The following is a 19,655-nucleotide window of genomic DNA, read 5'->3' as shown; positions in this document are numbered from 1 at the left end:
ATTAGGCTTGAATAAAGACTGGGAGTGGATGTGTCATTACACAAAGTAAAAGGTTTCAGAGTAGCAGCTGTGTTAGTCTGTATCCACAAAAAGAAAAGGAGTACTTGTGGCACCTTAGAGACTAACAAATTTATTTGAGCGTAAGCTTTCGATGAAGTGAGCTGTAGCTCATGAAAGCTTATGCTCAAATAAATGTGTTAGTCTCTAAGGTGCCACAAGTACCCCTTTTCTTTTTGCACAAAGTAAAATTATTTCTCCATGTTTATTTTTCCCCCCTACTATTCCTCACACATTCTTGTCAACTGCTGGAAATGGCGCATCTTGATTATCACTACAAAAGGTTTTTTTTCCTCTCCTGCTGGTAATAGCTTACCTTAACTGATCACTCTCGTTATAGTGTGTATGGTAACACCCATTGTTTCATGTTCTCTGTGTATATAAAATCGTCCTACTGTATTTTCCACTGAATGCATCCAATGAAGTGGGCTGTAGCCCATGAAAACTTATGCTCAAATAAATATGTTAGTCTCTAAGGTGACACAAGTACTCCTGTTCTTACAACAGGACAGGCACTGATTTGCTCCTAAAGCTAGAGGGACTGGGAGCTGGAATTCAACCAGGAACCTAAGTAACCGTATTATAAACTGCATGGGTTGTGCAACGCTCTCTTCTGTTCCAGCATTTAAACTGTTTGATGCTGTGGCTCATTTAGCATATAATAATAATCAATGAGCAGAGAGGAGTTCCCCAACCACAGAAGTGGTTCGAAAAAGTCAGGCTTCCAACCCTTTACGATAGCAATGTCTCCCACTAGAGGACACCAAATTATTTTACAGCTGCTGGTACATTATGCTGCTGCTGCAGAGATTGTCTGCCTCCTTTTGAAGGATTTTCTTTAAGACAGAAACATACAAAATTAACGTTCTGTGGAAAACAGGCCACCAGTTTTAAACGGTGCCATAGCAGCTGCTGGAAGACAGTTGGACAGGACACACATAAAGCTTCTACCTTTGGGATCTAACCCCATGGATACAAATTTGAAGAGAATAAATTATGCACTATGCAGGAAATTGAAGATAAATTTGTCCTAATGTTGTAAACTCAAACAACATCCACAGCTTTCTCTCTTCTACAACCAGTTTTAAAGAAGCCTTGCAACTGGTCACTTTCACTGACCTCATTTTTCTGGAGGACTGGAAGAAAGTTAAGGTTATGGTAATATTTTAAAAAGGTAAATAGGACAACCCAGGTAGCTATAGGCCAGTGAGTCTGCCATTGATCCCAGGCAAAATCATGGAAAGACGAATATAGAAAATAATCAGTAAAGAATTAAAGGTTGATAGCATAGGTCACCATATACTATGAATGCTTCCAAGTTTGTTTTTTAAAGGCAACTGCTGTATTTCCATTTCTGTAAGGGGTTTAATTTAGTAGTGAACAATTTTAAAAAGTCAGTACTCCATGGATTTTAAAACTGGCCCTTGATAAATTTCTAAAGGTGAGAAACGATCACCCAAAGGGGGCTACATTGTAGTGGCATCTGACCAGGACCTTTTCTTGGGCCAGTATTATTCTATTATCTATTAATGATGTGAAAAATATAAAATTAGTGCTGCTAAAGTTTGCAGCTCACCTGTTTTTTGCATCAAGTAGTAAATGGTCAGTTACACGAGCAACTTGGGTCACTTGGTAAACTGGGCTCATTTGAACATGTGTTTTAATGAAGCCAAATGCAAGGTCATATCTAGGAAAAAGAAAAATGCAGGTCGTACCTGCAGCATGGTGGACTGTAATCCAGTGACTCAAGAAAAGATTCAGGGATCATGATAGATAACCAAGTGAACATGAGCTCCCAGGGAGATGCTGTGGCTAACAGGACTAATGTGATTCTTGGATGCATAAGCAAGGTACTATAAAATAGGGAAATGGTATTACTTTTGTATATAGCACTGGGGAATTCATTACATGTTTTCTACTTCTAGTGTCCACAAATCAAAAAGCATGTTGAATTGGAAAGGATTAGAAAGGGCTACAAGACTGGTTTGGGGAAGTGCAATATATTTTGCCTATATGTCAAGTCAGTTCTTATAGGTACCTGCATGGAGAGAAGATTCCAAATAGTAGTGGTCTATGTCAGCTAGATTAAAGGCATCCAATAGCTGGAAATTATATAACTTCAGATTAGAAATAAAGTGCAACTTTTTTTTTTTAATTTTATTTAAACAAAGTGACTGTAATTAACCATTGAAAAATATACCAACGGATGTGATAAATTCTCCATTAGTGGAAGTTTACATCAAGACTGGATGTCTACAAATCTAGACTTGATCTAGCTCAACCACAAGATATGGGCTTGAAGGAGTAGTTACTGGGTGAAATTGTGGCCGGATTAGGTTATCATAATGATTTTTTTCTGGCCTTAAAATCTTTGAACAAGTTAGAGTTGAAGTAAAAAAAAAAAAAAAAAAAAAAGAAAAAATCAGCAACACTTATTAAACTAAATAAGTTGCTATGCTCCACACTGTCCCAGCTCTGGGCCTGAATTGCTTCTTTGCCCACTCCTGTATGAGAGCAGTTGTTTGACAGTCCATTATAAGAAATTTCGCCCACAGTCTTCATCTTATTGATAGATTCTTCGAGGCTCACCCACGACAACACCACCATCTGTCACAGCTTTTTGGAATCGCTGGATCTGGTTTTAAAGAAGGAAAACAGCTGTAAAATATGAAGGTTTAAAGTAGTTTTCATCCCTCCCATCATCCTCCCACCAATTAAATATGCTATATGGAATAACAGGGGTCCTATAAATTAGTTTTGAGATGTAAAGTCATGGAGGCCCCCTGAACTGCAATAGCTAGAAGGTGTTACTTGTCAGAGATAAGGTGCTCTGGTAGGATGTCCACATGGCTCTGAGCTGAAAGAAGAGGGGATTGTGTAGTTCTTTCTTGGTTAAGGTACATTCTTTGAGCCACCCAAAGATCACTTTAGTGTTCAAGAGCAGTAAAATCTGTGTAAAGAAATCAAGTGCAAGGAGATGGACACTTACCGAGTCACAGCGATATTCCCATGGGATAACAGCTTTAAAGGTCACAAAGTTGATTCCTGCTTCCAGACAGCGTTGTGCCACCACACGCCCAATATTTTCACATGCCGCCACTCCCTTGGGACTGTACAGATGTCTCTTTATGGCCCACTCACGGGTGGAGGCTGACACAACGACATTCCCACTGCAATGCTCAACATAGGCCTCCACATAGTGCTGTGTCCGCTCAAGCCGTAGTCTGGATGAGGGAAAAATAAATATCATGGAACATGAAAGCTAAATAATGAAATGATTCATTATTCTGTGATTGTTATTTTAGATTGTGTCACACTGAAAGAAAGACAGCTTCAGTATTATGCAGCAAGGGAGATGTATGTTAGATAGGAGAAAAAGCTTTTAAACTATAAGGATAGCTAAACGCTAAAATAGGCTTCCAAAGGAGGTTGTGGAATTCCCATCATTGGCAGTTTTTAAGAACAGTTTAGACAAACACCTGTCAGGGATAATTTAGGTTTACTTGGTGCTGCCTCTGCACAGGGGACTGGACTTGATAACCTCTTGAGGCCAGCCCTACATTTCTACGATTATTTGTTTACAACTCTGAAAGCAAAACTTTTAGGAAAAAAGTAAAAGTTGATAAGTTACAATATATGTGATTATGGAATCATTTCTAAATTTTAAAAACAAGGAAAATAGTTAAGGACATCATAAATTTTATGTTGCTCACTTATCAAGTAGAAAGAAAAGCACTGCAATAACCTTATGCTGACTCATGGTTTTTTTAAAATTTAATTGTTATCTAAGTATTTTCTTTTAAATGACACTATTAGAGGAAGTATCAGGTGCCAGGATTCTAAATCTTTTTTTTTTTTTTTGGATATACCAGAGTACAGAAACAAAAGACACTCTGAAGAGGTAATTAGAACCCTGAGTAAAACTTCTGAAACATGTTTTAAGGCTGCAAAAGTTATTGCTTGTTCAAAAGTTTGCAAGTTCTCTTTTTGTTTTCACTGTTATTTTCATTAACAGTTAATTTGTAAGTATTTTTTGTCCACTGACTTTTATAAGTGGAACCTTAAAGCAATAATTCCCACACAACATGTTTACTTATATTCAACTGAAGATTTCAGGCTATTCAGAAAACAAGCTATTTCCCTGGAATTAAAAGTTCATTTACAACTCTTCTATTTAATTTGAAATCAACAGCAGAAAATTCTAACTTGCTGATATTTCTATTTATTGGTACAGTAAAACACTGTGGCCTGTAGTATTAAGAGTGATTAGTGATTTTGGTTGCCCAACTTGAACATCCTTAAGGGCCCTGATTTTCAGACGGCAGATGCTCAGCACACTTTAAGGTGTATCTTGATTTCTGAATGGAGTGAAATCTTCATTTGAACCTAAATAAAAATATTGTAGTGTGGGAGTTACGACTTTAAGGTTACATTCTAGATGTATTTTGTTAAGCCTGCACTATTGTTAACAGATTTCTGACTCACCTATGCCAATACTCTCTCTTGGGCCATGTTGTTTCCCAGCCCCGTTCCTTTCTTGCTAGTGCCAGCAGCTCCAAGTTACGAGGATTTCGGTTGGTGAAATCTGGGGCAACAACTTCATTTTCCTTTGTGTCTACTTCACCCTCAGTGGTTCTGAAGCTGGCTACAGCAGATATGAAACGAAGCCCTTGGGAGAAATCAGGAAAAGATAGAACGAACTAGAATATACACAGAATGACATGGATTGAGTCTACAAAGCCTGAAATGTAGAACTAGTGATCTGAAGATTCTGGGTAAAAATCTTAGTGGAATTGAACAGTTTTCCACCGTATGTGGGCTGAGTTGTAAGTTGAATGCAGAAGGCATACCACATTTCCACTTATGGTCTGCAAAAGTGAGTTGACAATTTTTCTGTGCCTATGCTTGTAACCCAAAAGCATAAATGACAGAAAAAAGAAAAGGAGTACTTGTGGCACCTTAGAGACTAACAAATTTATTTGAGCATAAGCTTCCGTGAGCTACAGCTCAAGTCCGATGAAGTGAGCTGTAGCTCACGAAAGCTTATGCTCAAATAAATCTGTTAGTCTCTAAGGTGCCACAAGTACTCCTTTTCTTTTTGTGAATACTGACTAACACGGCTGCTACTCTGAAAAATGACAGAAAGATTCTCTCAGAATTAAAATTTATTATTAATGAAAATAAATAATTGTACAGGCAACTGCCTAACTTAACAAAGACATCCTATACACCTCTGCCAACATAGCTGAAGCCTGATTTGCAATACTGACTTATAGCTGGACAGTTGTATGTGCAGAGTGCAAATGAGCAAATCTGGATAATTTCATGATGTGGAAAAACTTCTAATAGAAACTGATCACTGTTTATAATGAATAGCGCCTTCCATTTTGAAGGGTCCAGTAAGGTTTATGTCCATAGATCACTTCATTATCCATTCATATTCAAGCCGCTCTGGGGTGAAGTAGCTGTTTAACAGTGCACAGCTGTGTAACAATGTTGGGCAGGAACCAAAAGTTAGAATATTCAGATAAGGATACAAGAAGCATTTAAGTAGGTCAATTCTATCACTGTTAACATTCCTTCTTATAAAAATATGCCACTGGGATCTTCAGTAACATATCTTCAGTAACATATGGGAAAGACCTTGACATTCAGATACCACAGTAAGAATCTAGGAAAAGCTTCGCCATGCAGGCAAATTTATACTATTATGACCAGTTACAGGGTGTCTTGGGCCTTCTTCTGAGCCACTTAGTTCAGGAGAGCAACAGAAACAGAACCGATAACTAGATGAACAGTTAGTCTGTGCATCGTGATTCTTGCATTCCTCTAAATGCCTAGGCACCAAAGGCAACACCTACAGCAACTGAGTACCCCCAGTACCTTCCTGGAGCACTGGGTTCGCCCTGACCCCGAGGAAAACTTGCCACCAACCGCCCTTCCTAAAGCACCCGTGTCCGTGAAAGGCTCCCTGCCAACGTGCCGGGTAGGCTCACTGAGCATGGGGTACGAGCAGCGCAAGAGGCTCAGTCGCAAGAACAAAAGCCTCGCGCCCACTCTCCAGGCCCAGCGCGCGTTGAGTGTGGGCGACACTGTATTTCGCTGCCCGCCCATGGCCCTGGCGCGTTGGCACCCGAGGCCCGGCCAGCCCGCGCGGGCAGGGTGAAGACACAGGCCGGAGGACCGCGGGGGGACCCAGGGGCGGGTGAGGGCAAGCGCGAGGAGCGGCGGAAAATCACCTTTTCCGGCTCCCTGGAGTCTCCCGGCCGCGGCCCTCAGCACCAGGCCCCGGGTCCTCTGCGCCATGGCGATGAAACGTCCCCCGCGCTCACGGCCGCCCAGGACCCGCCATCTTTGCGGAACCGACCGGCTCGGCTGCTCCGGAAGCAGCCAACTAACTTCCGCCCTCCCAGGCCGGCCGCCACCACGGCTGCCTCCCTCGCGCGGCGGGGCGGAGCCAACAGAGGCGACGGGCAGTTCCGGCGAGACGCAGGCTGCTCCCGCGCGCAGCCGGTCTGAGGCTTAGGAGGCCGGCGCCTTGCTGTGCAAGCAATAACCCCCCTGCTCGGCCCGGTGCTCCCGTCATGGGATCGGGCAACGGCTTCGGCCTTTGCATTCGCTCAGCTCAGGTTCGTGGAGGCAGATGGTAAAGGACAACGCCCTGCCTAGTATCGCTCTGGAGCACATCTTGATGACCTGGGCCAGAAATAAACTAAATCCCAATAGGCTCAGTGGTCTCAGACCTTTTTTCGCCCTAAATCACTTTTTGAATTTATTTCAGAGTAGCAGCCGTGTTAGTCTGTATTCGCAAAAAGAAAAGGAGGACTTGTGGCACCTTAGAGGATAACAAATTTATTAGAGCATAAGCTTTCGTGAGCTACAGCTCACTTCATGGGATGCATCCAATGGCTGGGACAATGTGTTGGGCTGCAGGAGCGGGCATGGGGTCCTGGTTCCATGAAGGGATTGGGTTGCAGGAAGGAGTATGGGGTGCTGGCTCCAGGAGGGGACTCAGGGCTGGGGGGGTGCAGCCTCCTCCCAGGAAGCATTAACCTCAGGCAGCTCCTGGGTCTACTGTGCTGCGAGGCTGCCACTAAGGGAGGCTCCCCACCTACCCTGGCCCCACACAGCTCCTGGAAGGGACCAACGTGCCCCCTGCAGCCTGGGGGGGATGTGGCTGTGCATGCTGCCCCTCTTTGCAAGCACCACCCCAGCAGCTTCCATTGGCCACAGCTCCCTGTCCTGGCCAATGGGAGCTGCAGTGACCGTGCTTGTAGGCAGGAGCAGTGCATGGAGGGAGACCCCTGCTGCACCCCCATGGCCGCATTGGCCGCTTCTGGGGGCAGCTTGGGGACAGGGCGCGCAGGGAGCCTGCCTTAGCCGCAGCCCTGCTTTTCCTCCAGAGATCAACCAGTTGTTGACCATTGCTCTGGGAAAAGGGGAGTAAGTGAAATTTCCTGAATCCCTGCCATTTCTACAGTAAGGAACCATTTATGCACAGGATGGGATGTCATCAAGAGCCTCTTTTATTTCCCCTTCCTTGCTAGTTAGGAGGAGGCTCATATTGAGTCAATTCGCTGAAAGGCTGGTTAGATGCAATTTTAAAGTTACTTTTAATTTCTATCTGATTTTTTTTAAATTTACATTTAAAAAAATTTAAGTCAGATTTGTATATACTTGTCACTAATTCTTTATTTCTCATTTTCATGAAATCCGTTTACAGCTATGCACTCTACAAGCATTAGCCTTACAGGCTAGCATTTAAGTCTTATTATCCTATCTTTAAAAACAGAGATAGAAATTACCTTAGCAGATGGAATATCTAAAATGTATACAAGAGATATTTGGGGAAGGCTGAGTGATAGTGCTGATCAAGAAAATCTTACTGTAGAATTTGTTAAAAACCAGTCGGAGAACACTTCAATCTCTCTGGTCACTCGATTACAGACCTGAGAGTGGCTATTCTTCAACAAAAAAACTTCAAAAACAGACTCCAACGAGAGACTGCTGAACTGGAATTAATTTGCAAACTGGATATAATTAATTTAGGCTTGAATAGAGACTGGGAGTGGATGGGTCATTACACAAAGTAAAACTATTTCCCCATGTTATTCCCGCCCCCCCCCCCCCACTGTTCCTCAGACGTTCTTGTCAACTGCTGGAAATGGCCCACCTTGATTATCACCACAAAGGGTTTTCTTCCTTCCCCCCATCCTCCCTACCTGCTGGTAATAGCTCATCTTAAGCGATCACTCTCATTACAGTGTGTATGGTAACACCCATTGTTTCATGTTCTCTGTATGTGTATATAAATCTCCCCACTGTATTTTCCACTGAATGCATCCAATGAAGTGAGCTGTAGCTCACAAAAGCTTATGCTCAAATAAATTTGTTAGTCTCTAAGGTGCCACAAGTACTCCTTTTTGCGAATACAGACTCACACGGCTGCTACTCTGAAATTAGTCTCTAAGGTGCCACAAGTACTCCTTTTCTTTTTACTGTAGATGAACAGAGTAGAGAGTGATGCTCCACCACAGAGAACACTATTCTTGATTGAGTACTTTATGTTTAAAAATCAGGCAATGAGAAATTCTATATGGCCTTTGATCGAATCAAAAGCTATTTTGAAGTCTACAATCAGACAAAATTTCAGAAGAGATTGATTCAAACTGGGATTTACCCAAGCACATTATGCCTTCTCAGCTCTCTGTGTGTGACCTCAGCCAGAATTAGAAAAGGAAGACGAGGTGACTCCACCAGCATTTTCAGGAATTTCAAAGGGGATTAGATTAAGAAAAGATGACTGGCTCTTTTTGTTGTTATTTTTTATAGTACTAACCTAAAAGAAAAGTTAAAGGAGCTTGTATTTGCCCTCCAAGAGCTAAGTACACTATCACTTTTTTTTGGTCCACCAGTGGTTTTAACTTTTTTTTCCATTTGCACACCCCTCAAAATTTCAATTGGAGGAACAAACCCTTTTTAAAATCTTAGACATAGTCTGCAGACATCCACGTTCCACAGGTTGAAAACCACCGTTTTATATTGATTTAATTTTAGTTTCCCAACACAGACGATTCCTAAAATATTTTCATGATCACTACTAAGATCTTGATTTTATAGATAACAAAAACAAGGTAATGGCGTTAAGCCTTTTGCTCACATTAGGTTTGTAGATATTAAATGGTGTCCAACTAGAAGAGATTTGGGGCCAGACTTTGCACTAACTTGGAAACGAGATCATATGTCCCTGATGAAATGCAAAGCTCTTACACCAGTGTTCTTAGGTTGACCGAAATGCGGGGTAGCACCGTATGTTTGGTTAATTCTGCAATTAGTTATCAAGCAAAACCAGTCTCATGGGGCTGTAGGCTGGAAACACTGAAAATCTGCGAAAACTGTACTGGATTACTTCTGAAGAAGATACTGGCTCGGCTCTGCGAAACTCCAAGGTCACACCAAGCTCTAGGGAATTACCCCTACGCCTTACTGCCAAAAGCCAAGACGACGTGGTCTAGCGTTATGGCTACTAAAGCAGCACCGTAGCTTCCCGCAGTTAAAGCCTCCCCAGCCTGGGGAGAACATTTGCGGTTCCCAGCGATCCCGGCGCTGGAGAAGGGGCGGGGATTGGAGGGACGACTCCGGCCTGGCTGTGGGCGCGGCCCGGCCCGGCCCGGGCGGAACTGGGGGTTCCGCGGTCCGAGACTCGCAGCAGGAGGCCGCGGAGCTAGTTTGCGGCCTGTTTCCTCGGCGTCAGGCGAAGCCCAATGAAACACGCGGGACTGAGACTGAGACTGAGACTGACACGCGGAGCACTCAGCACTAACCCCCCCGGGACTGCGCCCGGCCGGGCCCGGGTGTGTCGTAGCAGGGAGGAGGTGCGCTGGGCCCCGCCCAGAGACAGGCACTGAAGCTCGCTCGCTCGCTCGCTCGCGCCGTGCGGGGGAGGGGCAGTCTCGGCAACGGCTTCGCCCCTGCGAGGCGACGCTCCCTGCCCTGGGAGTCCCTAGGCCCGCCCTGCCTCCCTCCCCGACCCGTCGTGGAACCTCCTGGAAGGAGGAAAAATAACCGTCGCTCCTCACCCCGCCCCCTTACCCTACATGCAACGTGACTCAGGGGGAAACTCTGCAGAGAGCAGAGACGAGGCTAACCTCAGAATCCAATCACCACCTTCAATCTACAGGTTTCAGAGTAGCAGCCGTGTTAGTCTGTATTCGCAAAAAGAAAAGGAGTACGTGTGGCACCTTAGAGACTAACAAATTTATTAGAGCATAAGCTTTCGTGAGCTACAGCTCACTTCATCGGATGCATTGCGAATACAGACTAACACGGCTGCTACTCTGAAACCTGTGATTATGCAAGGCACTGAATTTAGCCGTATAGAGTGGAAATATATAAATCTCTCCTCTGCTTTTTCCACCAAATGCATCCGATGAAGTGAGCTGTAGCTCACGAAAGCTTATGCTCTAATAAATTTGTTAGTCTCTAAGGTGCCACACGTACTCCTTTTCTTTTTGCGAATACAGACTAACACGGCTGCTACTCTGAAACCTGTGATTATGCAAGGCACTGAATTTAGCCGTATAGAGTGGAAATATATAAATCTCTCCTCTGCTTTTTCCACCAAATGCATCCGATGAAGTGAGCTGTAGCTCACGAAAGCTTATGCTCTAATAAATTTGTTAGTCTCTAAGGTGCCACACGTACTCCTTTTCTTTTTGCGAATACAGACTAACACGGCTGCTACTCTGAAACCTGTGATTATGCAAGGCACTGAATTTAGCCGTATAGAGTGGAAATATATAAATCTCTCCTCTGCTTTTTCCACCAAATGCATCCGATGAAGTGAGCTGTAGCTCACGAAAGCTTATGCTCTAATAAATTTGTTAGTCTCTAAGGTGCCACACGTACTCCTTTTCTTTTCACCTTCAATCTAGGCACCTTCTGGGCCGCATTGCAACGGGGCTGCTGGATTGGACAGAAGTGTTAAACGTCATCGGGATTCAGCGCCCTTCCTTTCTCTGCCCTGCCCCCTCCCCATCATGCACCGCGGTTAGGGGCCAGTTTCCCAGCAAGCCTTGCGGCACCGCCGGCGGATTCTCCTGCAGCAGCAGGGCGTGTGTCACTATCTCTCCTCTCGGCGCGCGGGGAAGATGGAGATGGGGTCGCTGGCTGTGTTTGGGGAGCGGATTTCCGGGGAGGCGATCCGTGGCCAGAACGGTAATGGCAGCCCGAGCGCGAAGCCGCCTGACTCAGCGGCCGCCGCCATGTGCCGCCCCGGCGGCGGGGGGGGCGGGATGTCCTGTAGTAGAGGAACCCGGGCTCGGGGAGGGGCCAGGCCCCGGCTCCCAAGCCCGCTTGTGTTTGCGGGACGGGGCGCGGCCTCAGGCCCGGTGAAACCATCGTTACGTGCCTGAGCCCGCAGGGAGGGAGCACGAGGCGCGGCCGGCCCCGCCCGCCCCGTGGCGCGCTCTCAGAGCTCGGCCCGGGGCGGTGGTTGCCGAGAAGCAGCTCGCGGCAGTCCGCGGGCCGGTTACTTAGAGCCGCTTTCCCCGCGGCGGCCCCTGGGTGGTTGCTCACACCGAGCAGCCGGCCACGGGGGCGCTCTTGTCTTGCTGCTGTTCCTAGCCCGCTTCCCTTTAGGGCGCTAGGCAAACCCGAGCTCCTTGTTACGTGAATAGCCCCGGCCGCCATTTTTGACACGCTTTCAGCAGGCGGGAGTTGGGGGCAAAGCGGCGTGTGACTTGTCCCGCGTGGGTCCTGTCCTGGGACAGGACTGCGGCTCGCTATGGGGAGAAATCGGTAATTCTGTGCCGTGAACGCTTACGCTGTCACTGAGACGTCCGAAGTGCCTGTGAACAATAGTGACCATCTTATCAAACCCCCCTCCCCCCTCCGGCGGGCCTTTGCTTCCCGGTTGGGTAGAATTTATGAAAAGTGGCCCTTCTTACCCTGGAGATTAAGGCTACACACGGGTGAAACTTGATATTGGTACTCTTAAGTTTTTGCCTACATGAGGCCATTCTTGTGTGTGTTCCCTACAAAAGATTATTGGTGTTTTTGAATATAGATTATGAATGACTTTTAAACATTAAAGCTTGCTGCATATGCAAATTAAAAGCATGAAGATTTGAGTTTCTCATCCTCTGTAGCATAGATACTGTTTTAATATGTCTGAGGGTCAAAAATAGTTTTGAGACATTTTCTTAACTCCATCCGGTTACTGACAATAAAAAAGCAAATACCAGTATGTGACCCTTAGTGCTAGTATAAAATCAAGATGTGTTAATTAAACAATGGGGTCGGTAGACAAGTTTTGTGTGAAAATAATACAGATTGGTATAAAGCTTTGGCCCCAGGTTCTCACAGGTTTTTTTGGGGGGAGAGGGGTGTTTCACTACCATACCTCTGAGAATCTGGGCATTAGCTCATTTGGGATAGAATCAAGCATGGTACATGACAAAGAGAGGCTTAGATGTAGCTCCCTAGTACTTCACTAGCTCATCAGCCTGCCTTTGCCGTAGCCGTAATTATCTCTTTGCAATGTTGGTGAGTCTGGAATTTGTAGAGTTACCTTTTAGTCCTCAAAAGGGTTCTTTGTGTCATCTGTCTCAGTGCTTCAGACAAATTATTACAGGAGCCCTGCACAATGAGCAGAAAGCAGCTGTTTTTGAAGTGGCTGCTGTGTGGGTAGAAACAACATGTGTAGAAAAGTGGTACATATCTTAATAAAGTCTGTAGTTCCAGTAGTTTTTTCGCAGTGTTTTTAAATGGGAAATGTTTTTTCGCAATGTTTTTAAATGGGATGAGGTAGTCTATGCCTAAGGAAGCCTCTGATATTAAGGGCAAATTTGGGAAATAGGTGAATGTTTTCGTTTTTTTTTTTTTTTTTACAAAGGGCTGAACTCTGGAAACAAAAAATGAGCAAGTTTGGTACATTTAAAGCTTTAAAAGAAAGATCAGATTTAAACTGGACCCTTCCCATTTGACTACCACTCCTTCAATTTACAGATTGAGTGGCTATGCTTATGGGATAGAGAGAACCCTGCCAAAGTCTGAAGGAGAAGATTGATAATATCTTTTTCCTATATGAAATGGCAGAACACAGAATGAAAAGATTCTGAATGACAAACCAAATTGCATAATGTATTTCTTTAACTTAGAAAGTTTTTTGACTATTTCAGTAGCCAAAACAACATCCTTCAAGGCTGAATCCCCACTCTGTCACTCCGAGTGCAGAAAGTGGGGGCCCATAAGGATTCTAAAAATTAATACTTGCCACTCCAGGCTTGTATTAAACTCACAAGGTTACAGCTTCTCTCTGACCTTGGCTTGGTAAATGCTGCCATCACCCAAATGTAAAAAAAAAAAAAAACCCTTTTAACCCAGGAAGGGGAATTCTCCCTGTGGGGTGCTCTCAAGCCCTTCCCCTCCGTGCCCCGGGGAAGAGCTGAGAAAGGAACAAAGGACATTAGCTGTGTCTACCAGCTAATCAAACAACATGCACAAACCTCTTAGGAGACCAGTAATCCAACCCTGTTCTTAAAAAAAAAAAAAAAAAAAAAAAAAAAAAAAAGGACAAAATACATTTGGAATTTAGGTTTTTGCTAGATTTTAAGAGCAATTCCCAAAATTAAGCACCCAAAATAAAATAGCTTTCTTGGGGGTTCAGCTTAAAGGTTACAAGCAAACAAAAGCATCTGGGGTTAGGAAAGAGGATATCCACAAGCCTTAAAAAAATAATAAACCTGAAATAAACCTGATCGCGTCTAACTAAACTTTCTGATCTACTTACACCTTTGGGTTGTTAAAAGTAGTTCTAGATTGGCCACCATACATAGATTCCAGTCATGACATCACTATTTCGTAGTATCCAAGGTCCCAATCTTGCAATCAAGTATTGTCATGGACCTGTATACAATCACCCTTTTCCCCCACTTTCCTGGTCAGTTTGGCAAATTTTCTGCGGGATTGGAGTCTAAATAAAGAGTCATTTTATTTCAGGATCCTGAAATTGAGAATCTGCTGACACAAAAATATACTGCTCTTAAAATAGATATTTGGGAAGAAAGAATTATTTATTTTGCTTGATTTATACAGTTATGGCTGCAGCTTCTATTGCTAACATTGTGAAGAGTTCTCTTGGTCCAGTTGGTTTGGATAAAATGTTGGTGGATGATATTGGTGTAAGTAAGCACATCTTTCATTTAACTTTTAAGAAAAGAGCTTGCATATTAACAAATTTACTCTGTAAATTAGAGCTGGGACCTGTTCTGTTTCAGCTAAAGGCATGTCTGTTTTTGTAAAGTGTTTCCATCTAAAATGTGCTCCATGGCTCTAATATACATTTGGTAGTTTGACCTCTTTTTTTCCATTTTGTCATTAGGGATGTAAAATATTAAACAGTAAGCATTAGTTTTACTGTTAACCCACCCTTAACCGTTAATCCCTAGCCCCTCTCCCTTTAATCGGTTAACTTGTTAAACAATATAATTGTAATCATTTAAACAGTTAACTTTTTAAATATTTACATCCCTGTTTGTCTTTAGTTTTATTTTTTTTATTGAAGAAATTGTCAACTATAGTTAACTGTTACTTCATCCATGATGTGCTCCCTTATTTTATAACACAACACTTGCTCATATGCAAGTACGTTTGCATTTCAATAAACATTTTTTTCTCACATGGATACTTGTACTAACATTGTTTAGAATAGCACACAAAATGAATAAATTAAAACTTACTTTTGTGGCTGTTGACATGAATGCTGTTGTCTTTAAATTGTTTTACACGTATTAAAATTAGGTGCTGTTGTACATAATTTGCATTGGCTAAAGTTTCTAATAAGATAGAATCACATCCCATTTTTAAATATTTAGACCAGGTGAGAATCTGATTTCTGTCTTTCTGCTGTGCTATCCTGAAAGCCAAAGTGAGATAGCCTTAAGTCATTGAGTGGTAACTGTGTAATTAATAAAAGGGTGGTAATATTGCACATTAGCCTAAACTGAGATTTGTAAGTAACTGTATTTAAAATGCTTTATTAAAAATGGACAAAGATATTCAAGCTACGTTTAAGAAATCTTCCTTAGTTCTTATTTATGCAACATGAAGAATTCTACCATCTAAAAGCTCATGCAAATTCTTGTGCACCGAGGCTCCCATCCTGCAACACATGGTTCATTGGGATTAGTTGTGTCTAGTTACATGTGTATGGATGTAGTCTTGAAGAGTTGACTTAAAAAAACAAAGAACTCTTAAGATAAATGGTCAATGTACACAATGTTACACAAGGCATAATTCTTCCCCACTATTGTCATTAAAATGTCTTCTCATATATTACAGTTTCATAAAGTTTAAAAATAAATTAGCATGAATATCAATCTTTTATTTTCTATTTTTTGAAAACTAGGATGTGACCATCACTAATGATGGTGCAACCATTCTGAAGCTGCTGGAGGTAGAACATCCTGCTGCAAAAGTTCTATGTGAGCTGGCAGAACTGCAAGACAAAGAAGTTGGAGATGGGACCACATCAGTGGTATGTAGAAAATTTTACAGGCAGATGTGTTGAAAGTCATTAACAAATGTAGCTTTTGGCATATCATTATAAATGCTGGCACTATAGGGATTAAATCTGGACCATTTTGTCATGTGACAACAGATTTCAAATGCATCTGCCCCAGTGCAGACTGTGAAAATTGCTTTGAAACAATTCTTGGAACCGGAGTAATGAGGGAGACCACTGTATTAAAAACTAGCATCTCTAAGTATGCTTGCATTCTGGAAAAGGGTTATTCTTTACTTAGTGGCTGCAATTTGAGAATGATCATTCCTTCCCTTTCTGAAGTTATATTTGAGAGTAGCTTCTGGGTTGAAGAAGTTCTTAATTCTCAACCCCTGAGAAAAAATTGAAACATAGGTGGACTAATGGGTGGACTAGAATCAGCTGATTCCAGACAACTCGTATCAGTAGAGCCCCAAAATCAGTTCAGAGTTAACTAGTGAAATGGAAAGTTAGAATTAGAATTGTTTTGCTCATTAATTAATCTAAGTGATGGGAAACTTTTCATATTTGTCACTTATTTGTTTGTTGGAGCAAGAGCTACTGCTTATATTAAGACTTGCCCATTTTCTCAGTGAATCTTTTTCCTCTTTTCAAACAGGTAATTATTGCTGCTGAACTTCTGAAAAATGCAGATGAATTGGTCAAGCAGAAAATTCATCCCACCTCTGTTATTGGTGGCTATCGTCTTGCTTGCAAGTAAGATAATCTATTTCAGCGGAAATATTTATATTTTGCAACTCTTGTGTTTCATTATATCCAGTGAACACTTATTTTACCATAATCCTGTATTCATTATCACCGACAATACAGGATTTTTTTCTTAAGTTGTTAAATTGTAAAAACTTGTGGTGGTTTGTCAACTTGATTCTAACTCTGCATTTAGTCTGCATGTCCCCACAGTAGGAAATGCTACTTACAAGGAACAGAGAGAAATTGTTCTTGAAATGTTGGTTTTTATTCAACAGGGAGGCAGTTCGCTACATCAATGAAAATCTTATTATTAACACAGATGAACTTGGCCGGGAGTGTCTTATTAATTCAGCTAAAACATCAATGTCCTCCAAAATCATAGGAATGTATCCTTTGACTTGGTAATAATAAATTGGAATCTTAATTTTAAAAAAATAAGGGATATTATTGTGAAGAGCTTGAGTATCCACTCTAAAGCCCATGGCAGCAGTTCTTAGTGCTTATCCTTTTTCATTATAAACCCTTATATTAAGAGTTATAACTCCATTGTGAAAACTTGTTCTTGATATCAAGTTGGCATAAAAGGTGTATTCTAGTTTACTAAACCGAACCCTGCTTGTTTAAAGGACAATTGCAGCAAGTTTTTAAATCTCACACTTACCAAAAGAGGAAAATGGTTTGTATCACATTTTGTTTAAACCCTTCATTCTTAAACATAAGCTACAATTGACTATCCCCTTAGATGCTGTCATCGTAGCTGTTTTCTCTGACAGAAGCTGCCATAGCCAGAGGCTTGAAGGAGCTGTTCTAATCTAAACAGCTATTTTCATCCCCCTAATAGTTGTAGAAAACATGATGATGTGCTGTGACCCTTGCCTATATTTTTTCTTGTTTTTACCAATCTTTTATGGTTTTTTAAAAACAAAACTCTGGTTAGTTTGCCTGTTGTTTTTTTAGTATAATGGCTTAAAAAAAATGCTCTTTCTGCCACTTACTACATAACCCATCACCCTTCTCTCCTTGTTGGGGCTGCCCAGGTGCTTTGCCCCTGTGGAACCCACTCTGACTCAGTTCACATTCCACCTTAGCCAACATATATAACTTATATTTTGCATTATATGGAGGAAAAAAATTAAAAGCATCCAAGCAGACTATCACCTACACTAATCCCAAGTGTGTCTCCATTATTCCAGGCAACATTCCTTCTTGCAGTCTGTCTTCCCACTGTAGTTCAGTGATGGTTACTTGCTTATGATATCCATTAGTTTCCTTTGAAAAACTATTCACTAATTCAGGATTCTGATGTGACTGGGATTAAGCAGGCAAAAATAGGCTGTGTGTGGGTGCGTGTAAGGCCTTGTGTAAACAGTTTTGTATGTAGCAAAATGTGATTGTGAAAACATGAAATAATTTGATATTTGCACAAAACATTTAAAATGTTTTTAAAAAAAAACAAAATTCTGTCCTAGTGTCTTCTATCTGTAAAATGAGATTAATAATTATTTTACCTCATAGATGCTTCAAAGATTATTTTAAAGGCATGTTAATACAAAGCAGCCTATAAATGTTGTTTTTAGGATTAAAATGATTTTATATTATGCTAGTTGTCTCTGTATATCTCATTTTAGCCTTAACAGTATTTTAGTGATGGTGACTTCTTTGCCAACATGGTGGTGGATGCTGTGCTTGCAGTTAAATTCACAGATCAAAAGGGTCAAGCCAAATATCCAATCAGTTCCATTAATGTTTTGAAGGCACATGGGCGTAGCCAGAAAGAGAGTATTCTTGTTAACGGCTATGCACTGAACTGTGTGGTGGGCTCACAAGGTAAGCTCAGATTTTGTTTTATAAGCCTTCAGTGAGCAGAATGACTAAAGTTTATCTATGAATATGCTCTTATGTGGATGTTTCTAGTGATGTGAAGAATTGGCTAATAAGCTATTGTTCGTTTAGAAAATTTAAAAACAACCCTTGAAACAACAAAGTAAATGAAAACATTCTTGAATAAAACCAAACCCTACACTAAGCAGGGGGTTTTTTGCCTCAAAAGTGTGAAGTCCACAGGCTTTGCTGTTGTTGTTGTGAAAGGAACTCAGATATTGCAGTGACACACCATGGTATAAAACCCAAAAAGAAAAATTATGGTGGTTGCTTTAATATGCTATATTGTACTTCAGTTGTGACATCATGTGGATAATTATTCCCATTTTACATGGTCTTACAATTACATGTTAAATATTTATCATTGAAACACTGTCCTGGTTCCCCAATTGAAGATTGTTTTTCTGAAACTTTGTAAAATTAATCTAGCAATTTAAATCAAATAAATAATGTAGTAGTTTCTAACTACCCATCTCTAGAAAAATAGCAGACACATAGGTCCAAATTCTCCCCAGAAACTCATGGGCAGCTATTAAGGACTTCAGTGAAACTTGCATTCATGTCTGAAGTCAATATTTGGCTTTGAAATCTTGTCTCGGTAAGGATTTTTTTAAATGAGATCTACGGTCATACAGATTTTTAAATGTTTAGTCTGTTCACTGTCACTTTCTTGCACTTGAATGATGGAAATAAGCCAATCGCTTATCTGGTGCTTAACCTGATATCTATTAGGCACTGATTATCAGGTACGTACAATACTTAAGTTTGGAATGTATACATCGTTGTAGACTGTTTATTTAAAAACTTGCAATTTAAGAGCGACTCCGGGAACTATTTCTATTGCCCATAAGGTATTAAAAGCTTACTTTTGAAGTCTAAATTTTGTGCAGTCTTTGACAGGAATGTCTCATCAGTTACTGTGCAGCACTCTGCAGGTGTCAAGAAACCACACCGGCAGGTAAAACTTGTGAGGCTTCAGTTGTCAGTGTTAAAGGAACATGCATTTAAATGACAAAATCTGGAATACAGCACAGGCTGCTGTTCAGTTGGTAGTGGAGGGGAGGTTCATTGTATTGCTCAGCTTATCTAGCAAATAAGTGAGCAACAATAGATGTCACCCAAAGGAGTTCCATCCAGCCCTCCTTGGCCTGAGGATTGTTGACTGCAGTGAAAGGCCTCAAAGGTGGACAGTGTAAAAGCAAGGAAATTGGCTACTGTCACTAGAATTAGATTACCGTATTTTGTCATGTTCAGCTCTGTTAAAATCAACATGTTCTTCTTATCCCTTACTAGGAATATAGTATGTCCCTGCTAAATATGTTCGAGTTCTCTGTAGACTTACGTAGTGATTACGCTGGATACCGAAGGGTCAGTTTCATTACTTGTGGTACTAATACATCTTGAACTTTTAGCTCAACAATGTCACAAACTGGCAAGCAAGGAGTCATGGAAAGGTGTTCCT

General features: G+C 41.8%; 2 protein-coding genes and 1 non-coding gene across 6 annotated transcripts in view; 2 read left to right on the top strand and 1 right to left on the bottom strand.

Moving 5' to 3' along the window:
- Positions 1-1,342: 1,342 nt before the first annotated feature.
- Positions 1,343-6,623, bottom strand: MRPL18 (mitochondrial ribosomal protein L18). Of its 2 annotated transcripts, none has more exons than XM_038393931.2 (4): positions 6,297-6,623; positions 4,543-4,726; positions 3,047-3,281; positions 1,343-2,692 (listed from the first exon to the last, which is right to left on the bottom strand). In XM_038393931.2, the coding sequence occupies exons 1-4, from the start codon at positions 6,361-6,363 to the stop codon at positions 2,621-2,623; spliced, it is 558 nt and encodes a 185-aa protein (XP_038249859.1). In that variant the 5' UTR covers positions 6,364-6,623; the 3' UTR covers positions 1,343-2,620. The 2 variants fall into 2 exon arrangements, with proteins under 2 accessions (XP_038249859.1, XP_043367174.1); XM_043511239.1 differs by having other exon boundaries at positions 1,343-2,715; positions 6,297-6,490.
- Positions 6,624-10,994: 4,371 nt separating this feature from the next.
- The window catches only part of TCP1 (t-complex 1), a 15,723-nt gene continuing 7,062 nt past the window's right edge, over positions 10,995-19,655 (top strand). The window contains exons 1-6 of one of the 3 annotated variants that reach the window (XM_038393924.2): positions 10,995-11,274; positions 14,155-14,240; positions 15,467-15,595; positions 16,221-16,318; positions 16,588-16,698; positions 17,958-18,139. In XM_038393924.2, the coding sequence (XP_038249852.1) occupies positions 11,208-11,274; positions 14,155-14,240; positions 15,467-15,595; positions 16,221-16,318; positions 16,588-16,698; positions 17,958-18,139 (673 nt within the window). In that variant the 5' untranslated portion in view covers positions 10,995-11,207. Of the gene's footprint in view, positions 11,275-11,721; positions 11,857-14,154; positions 14,241-15,466; positions 15,596-16,220; positions 16,319-16,587; positions 16,699-17,957; positions 18,140-19,655 lie in introns of those variants that run through there. The other 2 variants (XM_038393926.2, XM_038393927.2) reach the window with 2 other exon arrangements.
- LOC119854130 lies at positions 13,032-13,166 on the top strand. Its single transcript, XR_005292370.1, has one exon. It is a non-coding gene; the product is annotated as a small nucleolar RNA SNORA29 (small nucleolar RNA).

This window comes from Dermochelys coriacea, chromosome 3 (assembly GCF_009764565.3).
Source record: "Dermochelys coriacea isolate rDerCor1 chromosome 3, rDerCor1.pri.v4, whole genome shotgun sequence".
Lineage (NCBI taxonomy): Eukaryota > Metazoa > Chordata > Testudines > Dermochelyidae > Dermochelys > Dermochelys coriacea.
Note: the sequence above shows the minus strand (reverse complement) of the source record. Positions and strands in the feature narration are given on the sequence as shown.